General features: G+C 37.4%; 1 protein-coding gene across 1 annotated transcript in view; it reads left to right on the top strand.

The window, feature by feature from the left end:
• Positions 1-3,005: 3,005 nt before the first annotated feature.
• Positions 3,006-18,749, top strand: part of pacrg (PARK2 co-regulated) — an 84,587-nt gene continuing 68,843 nt past the window's right edge. The window contains exons 1-2 of the mRNA XM_043263339.1: positions 3,006-3,196; positions 18,175-18,309. Of these exons, the coding sequence (XP_043119274.1) occupies positions 3,104-3,196; positions 18,175-18,309 (228 nt within the window). The 5' untranslated portion in view covers positions 3,006-3,103. The remainder of the gene's footprint in view (positions 3,197-18,174; positions 18,310-18,749) is intronic.

The following is an 18,749-nucleotide window of genomic DNA, read 5'->3' on the forward strand; positions in this document are numbered from 1 at the left end:
GCAGCACTCCAAATTTCATGGATTTCTGTCAGAATGACTGGATTGTGCATGCATAAATTTACAGACCAATGGTAAATGTGACTGGATCTTTAATGTCTGTGTTTTTATGTGTGTATATATTTAATTGGTGCATTTTTGTCAAAATGCTAAAACCTGCTCGTTCTGTGACAACTTTCCTTTTCTGCTGACATCACAGAAGCCATGAAGGCTACTGGATTGTAAATAAAAAAAGCTAGATAGATTGTTTTGGCCAATTTTAATATGTAATACCCACATTTCATCATCCAGCCAGTTGCAGACAGACAACATCAAGTTCTATTCTACTTTATTTTTCATTGAATATCCTGTTTATTCATTACACTATGAAAGTAATGGGAATTCGTGTTGACTTTAGATATAGAAAAATGCAGAAAAAGAGATTGCATTTAAGAGCGAGAATAGACTAAAATAGATGATTTCGGATGCAGTTTGGAGCAGTTTCCCAGGGATTCGCTGATTAAAGGAAGTGGCCCTATCTGATTAAAAAAAATCCTATCTAAATTAGACTTTTATTCTACGGCATTTAGATTAAGCTCAGTTAATAATTCTCAGGCAAATGAAAAAAGTCAAAAGGGGCAGTCAGTCGGATCAGAGACTGGATTCGAACAGAATGAGCAAATAATCACCAGAAAAGATTAAAACAGGCCAACCGTGGATGACAACAACAGAAAACAAAACAAATTACAAGGACTCAATATGTCCCTGCAGGATATCGATTGTATTATGGATCTGATCTTTGGAATATTGTCTAAGAGTGTGTTGTTCTTCACTCCCTTAAAGAGGAGACGGATTCATAACAGCTTTCAGAATATTACAGCTTTTACTGTATTTTTGATTAAATAAAAATCAGCCTTTGTGAGCAAAAGAGAAAACATTCCAAACAATCGAAAATCGAGCTCACAGGCTACACAAACCCCAAAGATTCAAATCGGGATGTGTGGAAATATATCTGAATATATTTATTTACTCATGCACTAGTGCAGATATTCACCAGAATATGATACGCAACTGCTTTTGAGCTCCTAAATTATTAGCATACTCTCACAACGCAGCAACAAACGCGAGCGGAAAAGGCAAGACAAGTATGCAAACAATAAAACAGAACATGAGAGAGCATTGCTACGCGCTCCTTGAATCTGAAACGAACTCTTATGCTGATGACTTTTTCGTGATGCTACACAGAAATGTACTTTCAGGTGCATTGTTTACCATTCCGTTTCTCTTCGTTACGGTCGCACAGTTTTACTTCCTGACAGAGTCAAGTTGCTGATGTGTCGTATCTGCGGCTGTCCTGCAGAGAAACTCGAACCCGCAGCCCTAATGGGCCGTTTGGGGGATGCTGATTGGCATATCCGATGAGTCCTGTCGGTTGTGTGGTGTGTGTCCAGCCTGGCTTCTGTTACTCCGAGGCGTGCATTTTCCTCTGTTAATGGTCCTGCAGCACCAAACTTTTCGGGTGATCGCTGTCTAATTGCTGCCTGTGTCAGTGGATGCCGCATCAGCCCTGAGAGAAACGGCCAAATGAGACACACATCAAACGCGAGCGGAGGCCGCGATGATGAAGATGAAGGTCTGCTGTTTACTCATTACACACATATCATGTGTGTGCGGTGGAGGCAGTGGGACTGAGACCTTGGCACATCAAAACGGGTCTCGCGCACATACACATCATTAGTGCCATGAGAATGGCATAAATGAGGCCCACGCACTCAGCATCTAATGGTTTGTGTCTGAGGGCAATTCTTTTAGCGGTGTCATATGGAAAAACAGCACGATAACCGTAAAAATATGTGAAACCGTCCAGTGTGTTTTCGTTTTGATGAGACAGGCAAACAAATATGGCGGATAACTGTAAATAAAACAGTTAATTGATTTGTTTACTAGGGTCTGTAAGCATGAGATTGTCTTGTAAAATATTTTTTAAAAATATGGCTCTAATAGGAGTATAACTTTGCATATATTTCTATACGTAGCGTTTCCATCCTCTGTGGAGTCATAAAAACCAAATAGGAGTTTTCGGAGAAACTGCTTGCACACCGAACACACTGAAGATTAATTACTGTAGCCTACCGCTGCGAAGAGTCCAGAGGCAAAGACACACCAGAGATTAAAAGTGCCAAACTCTTATAGTGGAATGATTTAGTGCAGTGAAATTCTCTCCAGATTTAGCAGACAATGTGCTAGTAAACCTGTAGGATGCAAGCATCACTGCTTAAACGTATGATGCAGGGCGGACACGGTGCCGTCATTGAGGCGTGTAACTGGGAATGTTTTTCCCAGGACTTGTGGTAAGGAAAGCCCTAAGGTGACTACCGCAAGCATTCTCAACCTGAGACATCAGCAAAACTTTTAAGTGGGCCAAAAGACTTTTTTTAAATAAATAAATAATATATATATATATATATATATATATATATATATATATATATATATATATATATATATATATATATATACATACATACAAAATCAGTTTGTAATGTAATGTCAAAAACCTTATTAAATTATTATTAAATATCAAAGCAAGCTGTATAGTCAAAAATGTTGGAATTAACTAATTTACTCATTAGACCCCTAAAATTGTCCCTGGACGCACACATAAGGTGTTATTTGTTGTTTTACTGGTCTCGCGTGTCTACTTTTAAAACTACAAAGGTGAGCCAAAACCAAAGCCCTTAAAATATTTATTGGAAAAACAAAATCTAATTAGACTGAATAAAAGATAGATGTGCCGAGAAAATCTATGCCTCATGAGCTCACATATATCACTGGAACATAATAATGCTTTCCCGTATTGATTATCATTTTGCTACACTATAATTTCCCATCTCGCTTTCGTTTTTAATGACGTTTGATAAACGACTACAGGGCGCGAGTTTGATCCATAGCAAGATGAACATCCGGGTTTGTTTTTACCCTGCATAGCAACCGCAGCGCGTCCTCAACTGAGTCCTTGGCAACACAAACAGACGGGCGCTAATGCGACGCCATTGAGTTAGCAGGTGTTCAACGTGCAGTTTTGTCTTTTAATTTGTATTGGCGCTGAAACTGTATTTAGTTAGCAATGTGTACGAAAATGAGAACATTTCATCCTTTGGCTAAAGGAGAACTGAAAACGGAGGGGTTTACAGTGAAATCCACCATGAAGAATTCAGTGGTGAGTTCAGGCTGATTTGTTATTCTTTTTTTGAAGCGTTTTAGTGATTGTTTAAAAAGTTAAACTAATACCAAAACATACTGATATTGAACACAAGTGAACAGTAATTTTCAGCACCCACAAATAACACATGCATAAAGTAGGCTATATTACTGTCGATATGTATATATTTTCCGTCTGCATCAAACGAGTCAAACGTTGCTGGGGATTTTGATTGATCTAAATGACTCGATTCTTTTAACTCGGTAAACAATCGTTACGCCAGTAGGTGGTGACAAGTGAACGTCTTGTCTTGTGTTACGAACGTAGTTGTGATGGTCACGAAAATTAAGTTCGTTTACTACTAGGTATGACTGTTTGTTAATTTGGTTCACTAAATAAGATTTCTAACTTGTACAGTGCCTTGTACAGACTCTTTTAATAAAGCGGGCGTTTTCTTTCAGGATGCCCAACCAACAGGCCTGTTTCCAAAGCCTGCAATTTAATGGTATTTGAGTCTTTTAAGTAACGTAACCGTTACGCAATTATATTAAAAAGTTGTGTTATTGTTTGTGGGGCGTGAATAATTGAAAGTTTCAATTATACTTTGCATTACATTTTCAGAGGGCCTCGTATTTCATCGTTCAGTTTGTTTACATGTCTTGTTTACATGTTTTTCGTTTATTTATATTCATACTCATATTGATGTTAACTGTATCTGTGTTAAAGAGATTGTTCACCCTAAAATGAAAATTCTGTCATGATTACTCACCTTCGTCCAAACTCGTAAGACCTTTGCTTCTCTTTGAAATACAAATTTAGATATTTGTGATAAAATCTGACAGCTCTCTGGCCCTGCATAGATAGCAACGGTATGGTGATGTTTCCAGTCCCAGAAACATAAAGGACATCAATAAAACAGTGACATCAGTGGCTTGTGCAAAAAAAACTAATATATATATATATATATATATATATATATATATATATATATATATATATATATATATATATATATATATATATATATATATATATATAATGCTATTTTGGAAAGTACCATGATGGTGCATTTGCATCCTTTCCCCTACACATCAGAAATGTATTATGGCTCGTTTACACTATTACAGCTTTTTCAAGGTTTAAAATGGAGACTTTTGGGAACCCTGCAGACCCCATTTGGGATATGTTTCGGCGTAAACAGAGCAAAACGGAGAAAACAATGGTGTGGCTGCTGACAATTACTCTGCATGTTCTTGACAACCGTGGAAACTATAACATCATGCTGGTTGTTTTACCAATAGATATATATGGGTTATATTCCATAGAGATCAGTGGTAGATTCCATTTTCCCTTTAGTGATGTAGTTTCTGCTTGTATTGGTTTAATGTAACACTGTTTTAAATGTAGTTTTATACACAACGTTTCAGTTACTTTTGTTAGCACAGGTCATTAATGATTTCACAAGCTGATACTGACACTGGGAGCATACATTTTGGATTCATGAAGATGCATCATTCCCATACACTAATTGTTTTATTGCCTATAAAGTGAATATTTTATCTACTTTTGTGCAGTCTTCTGTCTTTATTTCTTTCTCTCTCTCTCTCTCTCTCTCTCTTTGCAGATATACTAGCATCTACAAAACAAACTTGTCACTTCAAAATGGAGTTTCTGCTTACTTTAGACATTTATTTCAGCACAATGTGGATCCCATTTTTCACCACACAGCTGACAGTTACACATCATTCTCATTGTGCCCCACGACATCACCCCCATCAGTGCAGGCTGCGGTATAATTGCCTAAAATGGGCCCGTCTCTTGATAGCGTCTACGAGTTGGCCAGAGATGAAGATGTATTAGATGCCTGTAACAAGTATAAAAGCCCATCAGTTTAAACTGGCAGCTCTTATCACCCTTTTGAAAGATAGTATTTTCTTATTTTAGACCAAATCTGTTCAGTAGTTGAGAGGAGCATTTTAAAACATAAGGACATAAGGATGGATTTAGAGATTATATGTGATTTACATTCAGTTTTTTATCCCGCATAAGCTGCATTTGTTACATCCACACACCATGAAATGAGCCATTTCACAACACGGATTGTGTTCATTTATTCTGCGTCTTTATGTTCACAACTATTAACAAATGCACAGACACACAAACGTCCTTTAGCCCACAGTCACTTCACTAATGAGCCTGTTTAGCATCTGCATGTGACTAATTAATTACCCTCCTTAACTCATGGCTAAACCCTCGCTCCTGTGCTTAAACTGACCTAAATTTCCCCCATGTGCTAATTAAGGTTGTGATCTAAACTGTGGTCCCTCACAGGAGATGCTGAGTGTTGTTGAGGGCATGTCTGTTAATTTATGACTGTTCTTCATTATAGCCATCAACTCACATCACAATGACAACTGGCTGACTCTTAAGTTTAAATTCTTTCCTACAGCTAAACAGCTGTTTTGTTTGCTCATTGTCCTGCTCAGGAGGTACAAATATATTTTGGGCTGTGCATGCTTCACCCCTAGTCGAGCAAAGATGTCATGAGGATAGTTTTGATTGTAAAATATTGTTAAATTTAAGGTCAAAACATTTTGTAGAGGTAGTTTAAAAAAGCAAATCTAATTCTAAAATGTAGTCATCCTCATGTCAGTCCAAACCGGTATGACTTTCCTTTCACATTGAGAAACAAAGCGTTGCTTTATCTGAACGGAGCAGTTTGTTACAGTATGTTGTTAAAGGCTTAATGCTTTTAATATATTATTATAATCATAATCATGACGACTAATTGGAAATGCAGAGTTTTGACATTTACTGTCTTTGCTATTATTCTAGTTATTTACCTATAGTGTTAATGAATGGCCTACAAATTAAAAGGCTATATTGGCTTCTTCTGCTTTGAAAAAAATAAAATGTATTGGTGCTATCAAATAGCACTATAAAACAATTCAAAAGTAGGAAAAAAGTACTTTTAAAAAGTAGTTTTGTGTTCCATGTTGAAGATGAGATGGGTTTGGATTGGTAACATGAGGGTGAGAAAGAGGCTATTTAAACAGAAGTATTGTTTTTCCATGTGAATGTGCTTGAGGATGTTTTGGACAATAAAAAAAAAATGGTTCAGAAATTAAAGTTGCGAGACATTCATTCCACTTCCCAGAGTGTCACGAGTGAAACGCATTTTGTGTGAATGGTCCCTAAATTATGACAGGATTTTCATTTTTGGGCAATCGCAAATTTCTTTAACAAAGATTCTTGATTAGAAATCTGTTAAAACTGGGCGACTGACTGGGCCTGCTCTGTTTGACGAATGTGGCACATGGAAGGAATAACTGGAGATTATCGTCATCTACAAATCGACATGGTCCTACATTGAAAGCTGCTAATACACAGCATATTAACACAGCAGCCCACATACGCTATTGGCTGCATTAAACATTTAGAGGTGTGTTGCTCATTATGTGCATAAGAGGTAGAAGAGTCAGAGGCTGATTCATCCAACAGTCACATTCTCTCCGATGGCAAACTCATCACTAGAGACGTTTAATATCTCTCATACCTCTGCTTAGAAATGCAATGCAGGGGAAAGTTTATTATACAACAAAGCGTGTCATCCAATCTGCGGCGTGCGCGCTTCCAAGTGCTCACAGATTTTCAAAAAATGAGAAAGATCTACGTACACATACGTTTCCTGTCAAACTCACCGGCAGTTCATCTTCGAATGCTGTCTCACCGATTAGACGATGCCTTTCATTACTGTTAGTGATTGCACCAGAAAGAGAAAGAGACAGAGGCAGGCAGACTGGAATATTTTTTTGTGTCATTCTGTATTCTCCTTCATTTTTTTGTGTCTGTTCACTGTGTAAATTAATGACTGACACAGCCAGAGAGTGTTTACTTTGATGCTTGTTGTGAACAGAAGGGTTTGGTAGAGGAGTGCTTTTTGATATTCGTGCATTCTGGAAGGCTGTACTGTCAAGAGTGTATTGAGTTCTGTAGGTCTCAAAGAGGAGAGTATGAGTTTACAAGCATAGCCTACATTTATTTTAAGAGCCTTGTTTGTTATATCTAGTGGAGTGGTTCTCAACTAGGGGGTTGTGACCCAGGATTTGGTCACAGGCATGTTCTGATAGGATGAGAGGAATATAGTTGCAGTCTGGAGATCCAAAAGGCCACCTAAGCTTTTGACCTGCTTTTTGTTTATGCTCTCACCTTTGAAACTTTATCTACTTTATAGGATCACAGAGAAAAGACTAAAACAGTGCAAACTGCAAATTATGTAAATGTTAAAAAAATGTAGCTAGCCATGTAATCACACATAATTAAAAATAAAAAAATTTGATTATCAAAGAGTACAACATACTTCCCATTTCTTTTTTGTTAACAGCATGCTACCGAATACTATTAACCTTAATAATGTTACTTTTTATGCCCCAGTATGATGTAGAAAATTAAACACATGAATGTTTTATTTATTTTATTTATTTTGTGAGCATTATAGCCAGTAGCTACCTTTGAGTGACTCTTGAAGGAACAGCATCATATCCTCTTGATCTGCTGTTTGAAGAATTTATCTTCTAGAACCTAGCAGTAAGTTTGGAGAGCTTATTTCTTTATCTCCTATCCTGAAATGTTTGTCTTGCAGAGATTGACTAATATGAGTTCCTAAAAATATAAACATAAAATCTTCAAACAGTGGTGAGGAGGATGTGATGCTGTTCCTTCAAGAGTCATTCATAACTTATCTGTTCATAAAGTCTATGAAAAAAATCAGTCACAATACTTTTCACAATCAGTTTTTAGGATTTCGTACCCAAGAAAAGTCTTTGAGAACCTGACTCATTGCACTTGTGGAGACTTCAGGAAAATGTTATGGAAAATGATGGCGCTGGAGACTAAATGGTTCCTAATGGCAACTAATTCTTGACATTAATTCTTAAATTCCTTTGCAGTTAACATGTGTCTTTTCTTCTTTACCTGTTTTTTTCAGACTCTGTTGACCCACTGAGCATTTCGCTGCCCAATGGTCATTCCTTAACTTTGATAATTCTATTATTGCATTAGTATTGCATCCTTCTCATAGTCATTTATTAATTTGTAAATGTTAGTCTGAGTTCAGTCTCTATTTTGGCTCATTTTTAAAAGGAATAAAAGAAAACTTGACTAATCATTTGGCACACATGAATATAAGGACAATTATATATCACTTGAAACACAGTGTAAAAATTCTGTCTGTTGTGTTATTGGCTGACTGGCCAGCAAGGCAGGTACATTCACTCTCGGACACAGACAGCTACTTCATTACTTTCTTTGGGTCATAAACAAAGCTCCCATCAAGGGCTCCATAACCCAGCTACTTACATTCCCGAACATTTAGCATCGCTTCAGCACACACCACTGGCCTGAGATCTGCCTCTAAAACTATTAATATCTATCTCTCTCTGGTCCCTTCCTGTGGTCGCTGATGAATAGCCAGTCTGTGTGGTGAGCAGCATGATTTGCTGATAACAGCAAGGCCATTTGATGCCTTAAAAGCTGTGAATCTTGAAGCACACAGGCTTATTATGCTGCCAGGTATTTGTGGCCATAGAAACTGAATCAATACAAGGCCTTGCATCACCGTCTTCTTTCCCATTTATCCTGCCACAGAGGATGAGTGGAAGAGCATTTTATTTTTCCACGTGGAGGTCTTCACCTACTTTTAGAGTTGGAAACACATCACCCTTTCTATGCAAGGGGGCAGTCGGTGTGAGGAAGGTATGAAGCAAAGGCATTTCTGGTAAAAATCTCTATACACGTGGCATTAGATGTTCCTGCAAGGTTCAATCAGTGACAAGACATTTGTTAGCAGTTTATTTTTTAGAGCTGGAGGGGCCAAAGGCCAAAACAGTATCCAGTATCCTGTCTCTTCACCAGTGTCTTTATTCATTCATTGATTATCAATCCACCAATTAATCTGTTTATCTGTTTCCATACATCTATTTAGATTCTGTCTCTTTCCTTTAACCCATTGATCTATGTTCCTGTTTGTCTCCATCCATCCTTCCATCCATCCATCCATCCATCCATCCATCCATCCATCCAGTTATCCATCCTGATGTACTACAGCCCACTGGGGGCCCTTCAGCTAGCCCTAGGTGAGGCTTGTTTCCGTCCATTTATCCATCTATCTGTCTGTCCATCCATCCAGGTACCTGTACCATCCATCCGTCTCCATCCATTCATCCAGCTGTCTGTCCGTCTGCACATCTGTTCATCCAATATCCATTTTCATGTGCCTGTCTGTCTCCATCTTTTCATCTCTCCATTCATCCATTCATCCATCTGTCTGTCTATCCATCCATCCATCTATCCATCCATGCTGTTAGCTGTTAGTCTCCATCTATCCATTTGTGTGTCCATTGATGCATCCATCCATCTCTTTATAGTCTGTTTCTATTCATCTGTCCGTTCTTCCATCCATCCACTTGTCAAGTATGATGGAGAAATGGATATGTGCATGTCAGTCGCAGGGCTGCATCTCAGCACTGATTCTCTATTGATCAAACACCCTCTCTATTCTGAAGGCCCTTGACTGAACACATAGCATCTGGAAATGTTATTGCCTGCATAATTTTTCACCTTTCTCCCCTTTCCCTGGGCACTTTTCTTGTGCATTTCACATTTCAAACAGCAACATGAAACTGTGGATTAGTACTATAGAGACTGCATATGCACGCTAACTTCTAAATGCTTTCTTACTTTAAAATTAGATCGCTGTGGATTCTTTTGCACTTTATAGTTTATCTCCAAAAGCGCCTTGTTATGAAAAGCTGCTTTAAAGATAAATGGATAATGGGCAGAACTCAGAAGAATGTTTGCTCGTGTCACTCTCTGGCTCTCTGTGACCTTTTCTGTGTTTAGAAAAAGTGGCACTTTGGAATACGTTGCTTTAAATAAAGTTCTCTGTTAAAATGCCATCTAGGCTATATTTAAACATATATTTTCAGGATGTAATAGCTAATATATGCTTTTTCTGTAATCTATTTAATTCTGATGTAAGTCACATGACTAAGTCATTATTCAGTAAAAACCTTGCTGTCCATCATTGTTCTCCTCTTGTTCTCATTGTTTCATGATAGTTGTGGTTCATTTTTCAGCAGAAACAGCTTGTACTGCTAAACATACATAGTGTCTGCCTTCTAAATGCCTTTTTATACCCTAGGCTGTGCATGAGTAAAATTACAATCAAAGATACACGTGAGTTTTCAACAGGTTTGGTGTCTCAGTAAGAGTGATGGCGATGCCCAAGATTAGGCTGATATGAGTGACAGCAGAATAGAAAGGAAAGAGTGAGTTAGAGCATGACTCAGATAAAGCTGTTAGATAGCATCTGTGACCCATGATTGGGGTTCGATTCTGTGTCTTTATGGACAGCAAGCTTAGGAAAGTATGATTGGATGTGTTTGTCAATAGCGGTTAGCGCGTGGCAGACAAAAGACAATCAATACGTAACATATGCTAACCGCTCTGGAGATAAGACAACTTACAACTGTTTGGCAGGAAGGAAGGGAAAACATCAATATCACTTTTTCAGAATAAAAATTAGAAAATAAATTCTAAGTTGAAAAAAATAAATCAAACCGATTTGTTTTAGGATCCAAAGAAAATAGGATCCTGGAGGGAGAGAAATTGGAAGTAGACCAAGGAGTGAAAAACTAATAAAACAATCATGAGCAAAAGGAAATGCAGAACTTGAGTGAGATGAGCCTGTTGAAGCCTGAAGATGGATATGTGAGGATTTAGCAGACGGTGAACTCAGTATGACAGTACTACAGAGAGTACCCTTGAATCTGGTTCAGGGTCATAGCCATAGGATGATCTAGGTGTCATGGACTGTTATCTCTTAAGGCCTCGTGACTGCCCACATGCTGTTAGCACACGAGGCAACATAGCTGGGGGGAAATCAATACACTCTAGAAAAGTCACTTCATGCCAATATGCTGCACAATGTCCTTTCTCTGACATTTTTCTTTAAAAATCTATAAGGAGGAGTATATTGCTATTTTGTTGACCTAACCTTTTGGGAAGGATGTGCTATTGGGAGTCCTAAATTAATTGGATCAGCTAAAGAAGTGGCTGGTTAAACAAGTAAACAACAAATGGATGCATTTTGATTGCTCCAACTAAATATGTTTTCTTTCTTTAGCTGATGCTTGTGACCGACGATTTCATTCAAATTGACTTGCTATACACTTATTACAGAGACAGTCCTTGTGGAGAAACCTTAGGTTAAGTGCCTTGCTGGATAGTGTACTGGCTCATGGTTTCCAGCCAGCTAGAACAATTGCACCACATTAGCTACCAGCACACAGTAGCCTAGGTTACACCTATTTGTGGACCATGATACAAATGTTTCCATGATTATCTGACAGAAAATTCAAAGCAATTGCAATTTTTGTGAAGATCTTGAGAGTTGTGTTGGATTTATATTTTTGAATGAAATGAAATAAATATTAAGTAAGTAATGTTAGCTTTTTTGCATTACTATGTTGACTCCAAAATGGCTTCTGTTGCCACATTTTTAAACTTAGCCTTTGAACTAGTAAGTTAGTGGAAACTACTGTACAAGACAGCCAAAAAAAGAAAAAAACATCTTTTATTGCTTAATCTCTTCTCTTTTAATATTTTTTTCTAACCTTTCACTAAATGTTTCTTTGAATCTTTTAACATGTGTTTTATCTTTCAGACTTTGAACACTGTGCAGTGCAGACTTTCTCTTCTGAAGAGCAGTCTTTGTGTATATTTCTAAGGGAATGTCCCTCTTCTCTAATATTGTCTACTTTGATTAAGAATTGCGATTTTTTTTCAGAGTTGGCAAGGCTTCTTTTGCAAGCTCACTTAAATGGATAAAAATAAAAATCTTATCATTTATTCACTCACGTGTCATTACAAACCTGTATAGGTTTCTTTTTTACTGTATGTTGAACATAAAAGAAGATATTTTAATGAAAGCAGGTAATCTTCCATATTATTTCTTTCTCTACTCTGGACGTCAGTGGGAACAACTGTTTAGTTTTTTCAAAATTCTTTAAAATATCTTCTTTGTGTTCAACAAAACAAAGTGACATGAGGGTGAGTAAATTAAAAATTTTAATTTTTGGGTGTGACCTGTTCCTTTAACTGGTACCTCTTTTACTGCTTTTATGATTTATATGGTGAAGTCATTGTTACTTCAGTGGTACTGTGATGTATGAAACTTTTTTGCTGTACTTCCATTGTCTCCTGAGAAAACGCCCCTGATGTGTTAATCACAAAAGCTAGCTCTAAAACAATTGCAGATACAGTAGATTTGATGATTAGGCTTTCTGAGATTGGTCCTCTGCAATTAATTGTTCTGATTACTGAAGCAAAAACCACAGATCAGCGGTTCAATGGAATTAACACACAGCATTTAATAGCTGTATAATGAACAGAATAGCTCTATATCATTTAATGACATGAAACAGTTGTCTAAAGAATGCAATCAACCATTCTTGTAATTATAGATGACCATATTGTAATGAGAAATTTATATTCAAGCCTGACTAAAAGCTAAACTACTTTAACATACATTTTTTGATATTAATTCACATTAATGACAAGTTTTGTTTATTATTTTTAGTTGGGTTCAGAGAATGTAGATCAAATCCCACTCAGCTGCTTTAGATATGCACTGGATTTCAGCAAGAGGTTCGCGGTGTGTGTGTGTGTGTATGTGTCTGTCTATGAAAAATGTGCCAGCTGTTTTATTTTTTGTTTTGAATGTCGCACCTAAATTCATGCATGCATAATCAAACATGTTTTTTTTTGTCACCCGATGAAATTTGTGGTGGCTGTTAAGCTTGAAATCAGCAGTGGGATGTTGCCTCAGTGTTTGTCAGCCAAAAGACGCAATATCTTGTCATCTCTGCTGAAGATGACGAACATTATGAGCTTATTGTGATGATGAACGCAGCTCTGGCTTGTATAATCTCATGGTGTTCCAATATAAGAACATTTTCTTCCAAAGGCACTAGAAGCATAACAGGAAATATGAATAATTATAACTCAAATTTTCTCATTTAAAATGTCTATGCTGACAGCATAGCATGGATCTTAAAGACGTCTGCTTTTTGACAGTACTTTTTTTGCAGCAACAATCTGAAGAGAACTGCTGACCAACAGTCAAAAAATCTCTCAGCTCACACACATGTGCATGGATACACACTCTTAAAGGTGTCCAGATGCCTTTGTAGATTGCAGTGAAGGTGCTGATAGAATGTGTCTGTTGGTTCACAATATAGGTGGCATTCTTTAGAGTGCTGTTAAATTGGTCTGCACCGTCCTGAATAGATGCAGGTCTGATTACTGATCATGGCAGTAAATGTAAAGTGTGGCAAGACTGATCAATGTGCTTGATTCATTGAGCTGGCTCAGCAAAAAGTCAACACTGGTGACCAGATGTGTGTGTGTGTGTGTGTGTCTGTAACACAAAGAGTTGCAAACGTCCAAGTACCAGCACTGCTTGTAGCATGTGAAACACAAAAATAGCCTCCTCTAATTCATTTAGAGTGTTCACTACTACATTCATTTGCAAAGCAACACAGCAGAAGACAGATTTCCATTGACTGAATGTGCAGCAGCTGTACGAGGTTTCCACATTACCCACAATGCACCTACAGTTTAGTGTACATTTTTATTAATAGAGATCACTATGGTGTGTTCAGAGCCATAATATAACTAGACAGAATAGAAAAGACCTATAATAGCATATTATAAAACATTTTGCACAGTTTGATTTCACGTTTGAAATATCTGGGACAATATTATCACTTGCTTTGGCATTTTTGCCTTGAGCCTTTGTTAATTTCTCGTGCCAGTGTACAGTGTGGTGAATGTATGGACAGAAAATACTCATTCTGTTGCAAATTGGGATGACAGATGTATTATGAAAATGTTTTATCGCTTTTCCTACAGCACATGGCTCATCCAGGTTTTAAATTAAGACTATTAAAACAACATCTTCATTTTCAGCGAACGTTTTTGTGGCGTCACTGAGTGAAGGTGATGCTTATAGGATTATAAGATTATGAAAGAGAGTTTCACTAGGAAAGCTAAAAAATGCAGATGAGGTTTGTTGAAAGAGGATATTTTTACTACGACATTGCTTTCTGGTGTTTGTGTTTTTGTAGAGCTGTGGAAATGTTTGTGATCTTTGTGTACTGTATGATCAGTTATATTAAGACTGAACTAGACTGAAAGCTGATTGCTTTGTTGCTGCCAAGCTGAAGTCAAAATTAATTTATTTAGGTTTTGTACAAGAGTTGGTTACAGTCTGAAGAAATCAGCATTGTGTGGCCATTTTCAAGCTTTTTATCTTTGACTCTTATTCATAATTGAACACATGATGTTTGTTTCATCCCTCGTTCCCTTTTGTTCTCCACAGTGAGCGTTGGCGTCTTTGCCTGCATGTTGTCATTTTTCATCAGAATCAGGAGTGACTCAGTTGAGCTTTGTCTCCTCACAGGGGCAACACACTCACTAGCATTCAGCAGGCTACCGGCGGGGAAGAGTGTTAAATCAAGCCGTAAACACGACTTTAGGCTCAGATTCCCCTGATGGCAAAAAAAATTCATTTTCTCTCATTTACATATTTCCTATTGTCCTCAAAAAAGGATTGATGGCAGAACAATATAGAAATGTCAGTGTTTGCTTAAACAAATTTGATAATTAATAGTCTAAATGCAATTAGAACAGTACTCTAGCCTTTACAATTTTGGACTGGGTATGATTTTGTGTTTTTAAGCAATAATATTGTTAAATAATAATAGCAACAAAAGTGTCATTTATTGTGATGGGAAAGCTGAATCACTGAATGTCATTACTCTCACTATCCTTCAGAAATCTTTCTTATATAGTTATTTACAAAGTTGAATAAAACGGTGCTGCTTATTATTGTAGAAACTGGTCTATGTTTAAAAAAAATGTTTTAAAAAATAATAAAAAAACAGTTTATTTGAAAAGATTTGGTAACACTTTATTTTACAGATTCACCTATTAGTTGCTTATTAGCATGCATATAACTAGAATATTAGCCATTTATTAGTGCTAATTAAGCACATATTAATGACTTATTCTACATGACCTTAACATCCCTAATCATACCTAGTACCTAATCCTACAAGGTAACTTTACAATTCCCTTGCTAACTATTAATAAACAGCAAATTAAGAATTGATCGAGGGAAAAGTCTTACTTAATAGTTACCTATTCAAAAGTGTTACCAATGAATTGCTTGTAACATGCATCAATGCAGAATAAAAGCATTGATTTCTTAAAAGGTGAATTCAGGCATCCTCTTTGAATAAACCAGACATGGGTGTTATTTCAGAGTTTTATCACCATCACAGAAGGCTGTTGTTCTCATTTAAATTCTCACACTTCCAGTGTAAACGTTATATCATGTCCGTCTGTCTCATAAAATGTATTTTGTAGGAGATAAAGTTTAGAAACGAGAGGAAAGCCATCATGGTTTTGTGGACGTTAATACCATATCAAACAGCTTATGGTCATATTTCCCCATTTGCATCTATAGTGAATTGTACCACTCATTTTTCGATAAATAGATAAACAGATGAGCCATCACATTCCCTGATAGTTTGATGCTTGGGCGACTTTTCTAAGGGACCTTCCCTTTAGGTTGTGTGTGTATGTGCATCAGTGGGTGGATCGGTGAGTATGTGTGTGGAGTGTGGAGGTGAATGCTCCATGAATAAAGGGAGGTAATTTAGTTGCCCGCAGCGGTTGTGTGAAGTCTGACCTTATCAGAGCAGCCTCTGTTTTTTCTTCTAAACCTGGTGAGTCACCAGCCAAACACACACACACACACACACACACATACATTATCGGAAATTGAATGATATTGTCAGAGGAGTGTGTCCTGTGAGAGTAGGAGGCGAGAGAGAGCAGTGGAAATGTTAATGCGGGTTTCACCTGCCCGAGCGGAGAGCTGCAGCCCCTCACCAAGCATCCATCAGAGGCTCTCAGAAGCAGTTTAGGAGCCCAGAGAGAGCGAGAGAGATGTGGCCTCAGCTTGGGCAGGTGATTGATCACCTTCATGGAATTACACCATCTCCAATGCGAAGTCAGCCTGAGGATTAATGAGCTGCTCTCTCTCTGAGGTAGAGCGGTTTCCAGTGATTGAAACACAGCTTTCATAGAAAGAGATGGCTGAGGACTCACAACTCATTCCCCAGATGAGTGTGTGTGTTCTCGGTTTAACAGCAGATAGAATGGACTCTGCTGTCATCATCTTCCTTCACTCACAGGAAGTGCTCACTTGACCATCACTGTGTGGGGAACATTTACTTCCTTCTCGTCAATCACAGGCTGAATGTCATCTTCTAACATTCTGCTGACATCTAAATAAATGATTAAACTAGTAAGCAGTGTATACCAGATTGAATCTTATCATAGGCCTCTTTGAAGCTACTGAATATGAATTTTTAGAAAACTCTGCCAAAAAATGAATAGTCATTATTCCAGTCATTATTCAGTCTTCTGAAGTCATACAAAAGCTTTTTGAGGGAAACAGATCAAAGTCGTTATTTGTTGAAAAATGGCGACAACTTCCCTAATTGTTCTTGGAATGTTCATGAAAGTTTTTGAGAGAAGTAAATGAATAATTCTTTTGAGATCTTTTTAATCTGATCTTTTTGCTTGATTAGTTTCGGTTTTAGTTTGATCAGAGCAGTTTAAAGAGTTATGTACACAGACGACACAGGAAAGTTGAATGAAAAAAACCCCTGATATTATGAAAGTTGAACTTGAGTGCCACATTTTTAAAATGCTGTATTATGCATGAAATGCTGCAAAAGATGCGAATGCGTCAAACACGGCATGTTTACAATAGAAAACTATGGATAATCAGTTCAGCAGAATGCACAAACACGTTCTGTTTTTTATGGCTGCTAAATACGCACTCATGCATTCTGTTGTTCATCAGATTTTCGTATGTGAAATGTAGTTGTTTAAAAAGGAATCCACACTTTCAGAAATTGTATTTATGAAAGAGATTTTCCTATGCAGAATGTGCAACAGATTTACCATGTTGACTGACAGAAGGCTGCTTGGTTTGTAAATGTCTTTTATTTTTGCTTGTGGTTATAATTGTTCATGTTTTGGACTGGTTTGATTCACATTTAAGTTTAAGTCAATGATTAAATGCTTGAATCACCTAACACCAAATTAGTTAAAATTAGCTAGTGTCCATAATTTATGGTCATAACAAGACTTTGTCAACCAGGATTCAAATTTAGGGAAGTAGGGCTAACTCCTATATTTCAGACACTGATTAATTCCTGCAAATGCACTTTGTTGTGACCACAGAGAAGATATGTCAAGCATTTCAAGATACGTATTAATGTGCCAAAAGCATGTTTCTCATATAAACACATTAGCATAGTTGTTTGTTAACCATTAGCTATATGCATTAATTTAAATTTGAACAACCATAGCAATTAAGCAAAACAGCATCACTGGGTGACTCTCTGCATGATTTTATTCAGATGAAGTCAGAGTTTAATGCCAAAGCCTGGAGCAAAGCCCCGGGCTTCCACATTCTCACTGCAGGGGACTTCACGAGTTCAACTGTGTTCCCGAATAAACAACTCTCATTTCATTTTCTTTAGCTTGTCACGATATTGTATGTTGTGGCAAATGCACAAGTTTATTTATACTGCTAATATGTAGTTTGTGTGAACTGGTAGACTTGAATTATATGAGGCAGACATAGTGAATAATTGATGGTTTGTAGCGTGTCGCAATAAAGCAGATTGATGCTTTCTCTGACATCAGAGAGAGAGCAGATTTACATTGGGATGAAAGAGGATCAAAACTATTTCATTTTGTGTGATGGTTTTCAGACTGATTTGCTCTGATGACACAGCATCTAACAGGCTTTCTCTCTCTCTCTCTCTCTCTCTCTGTGTGTCCTGTAGGTGGTGGGCCCTCCAGCCGCAGGGGCTTTCAGAGAGAGGCCGGCTAAACCCACAGCCTTCCGTAAGTTCTATGAGCGAGGAGACTTTCCCATCGCACTGGAACATGACTCTAAAGGCAACCGCATTGCGTGGAAGGTATTTAAAAGAAAAACCTTTGCTCTGTTGTCTTTGCAGTGCAACATATTCATCAGCTTTCCTTACACATCACTTGCAGATATAGCTTTACACACTAGTTAATTTATTTACTTGTAATTTAAATACCAATTTCATGATCGTTCTTGGCCGTGAACTGTATGATTCAGTTAAAGAAAGTGAAGTGATGTGCTGCCAGGTACTTTGAACCTGCACTTTGCATTTAACCCATCCAAGTGCACACACAAATTAATGAACACACACCACTAGCGGTAGGGGGCTAATGCTGCAGCATCCATGTTATAAGTTATAAGTCAGACTCTCTATATTTTGTGAAAGTTAGTTTTTTTTCAGTTTATTTGTATATTTTGCTGTAGTGCGTCAGTAGGAAATATTTTCCAGACATTAATTTTGAGGATTTTGTTCGCACAAGAAGTCTGACA

This window comes from Puntigrus tetrazona, chromosome 17 (assembly GCF_018831695.1).
Source record: "Puntigrus tetrazona isolate hp1 chromosome 17, ASM1883169v1, whole genome shotgun sequence".
Taxonomy (NCBI): Eukaryota; Metazoa; Chordata; class Actinopteri; order Cypriniformes; family Cyprinidae; genus Puntigrus; species Puntigrus tetrazona.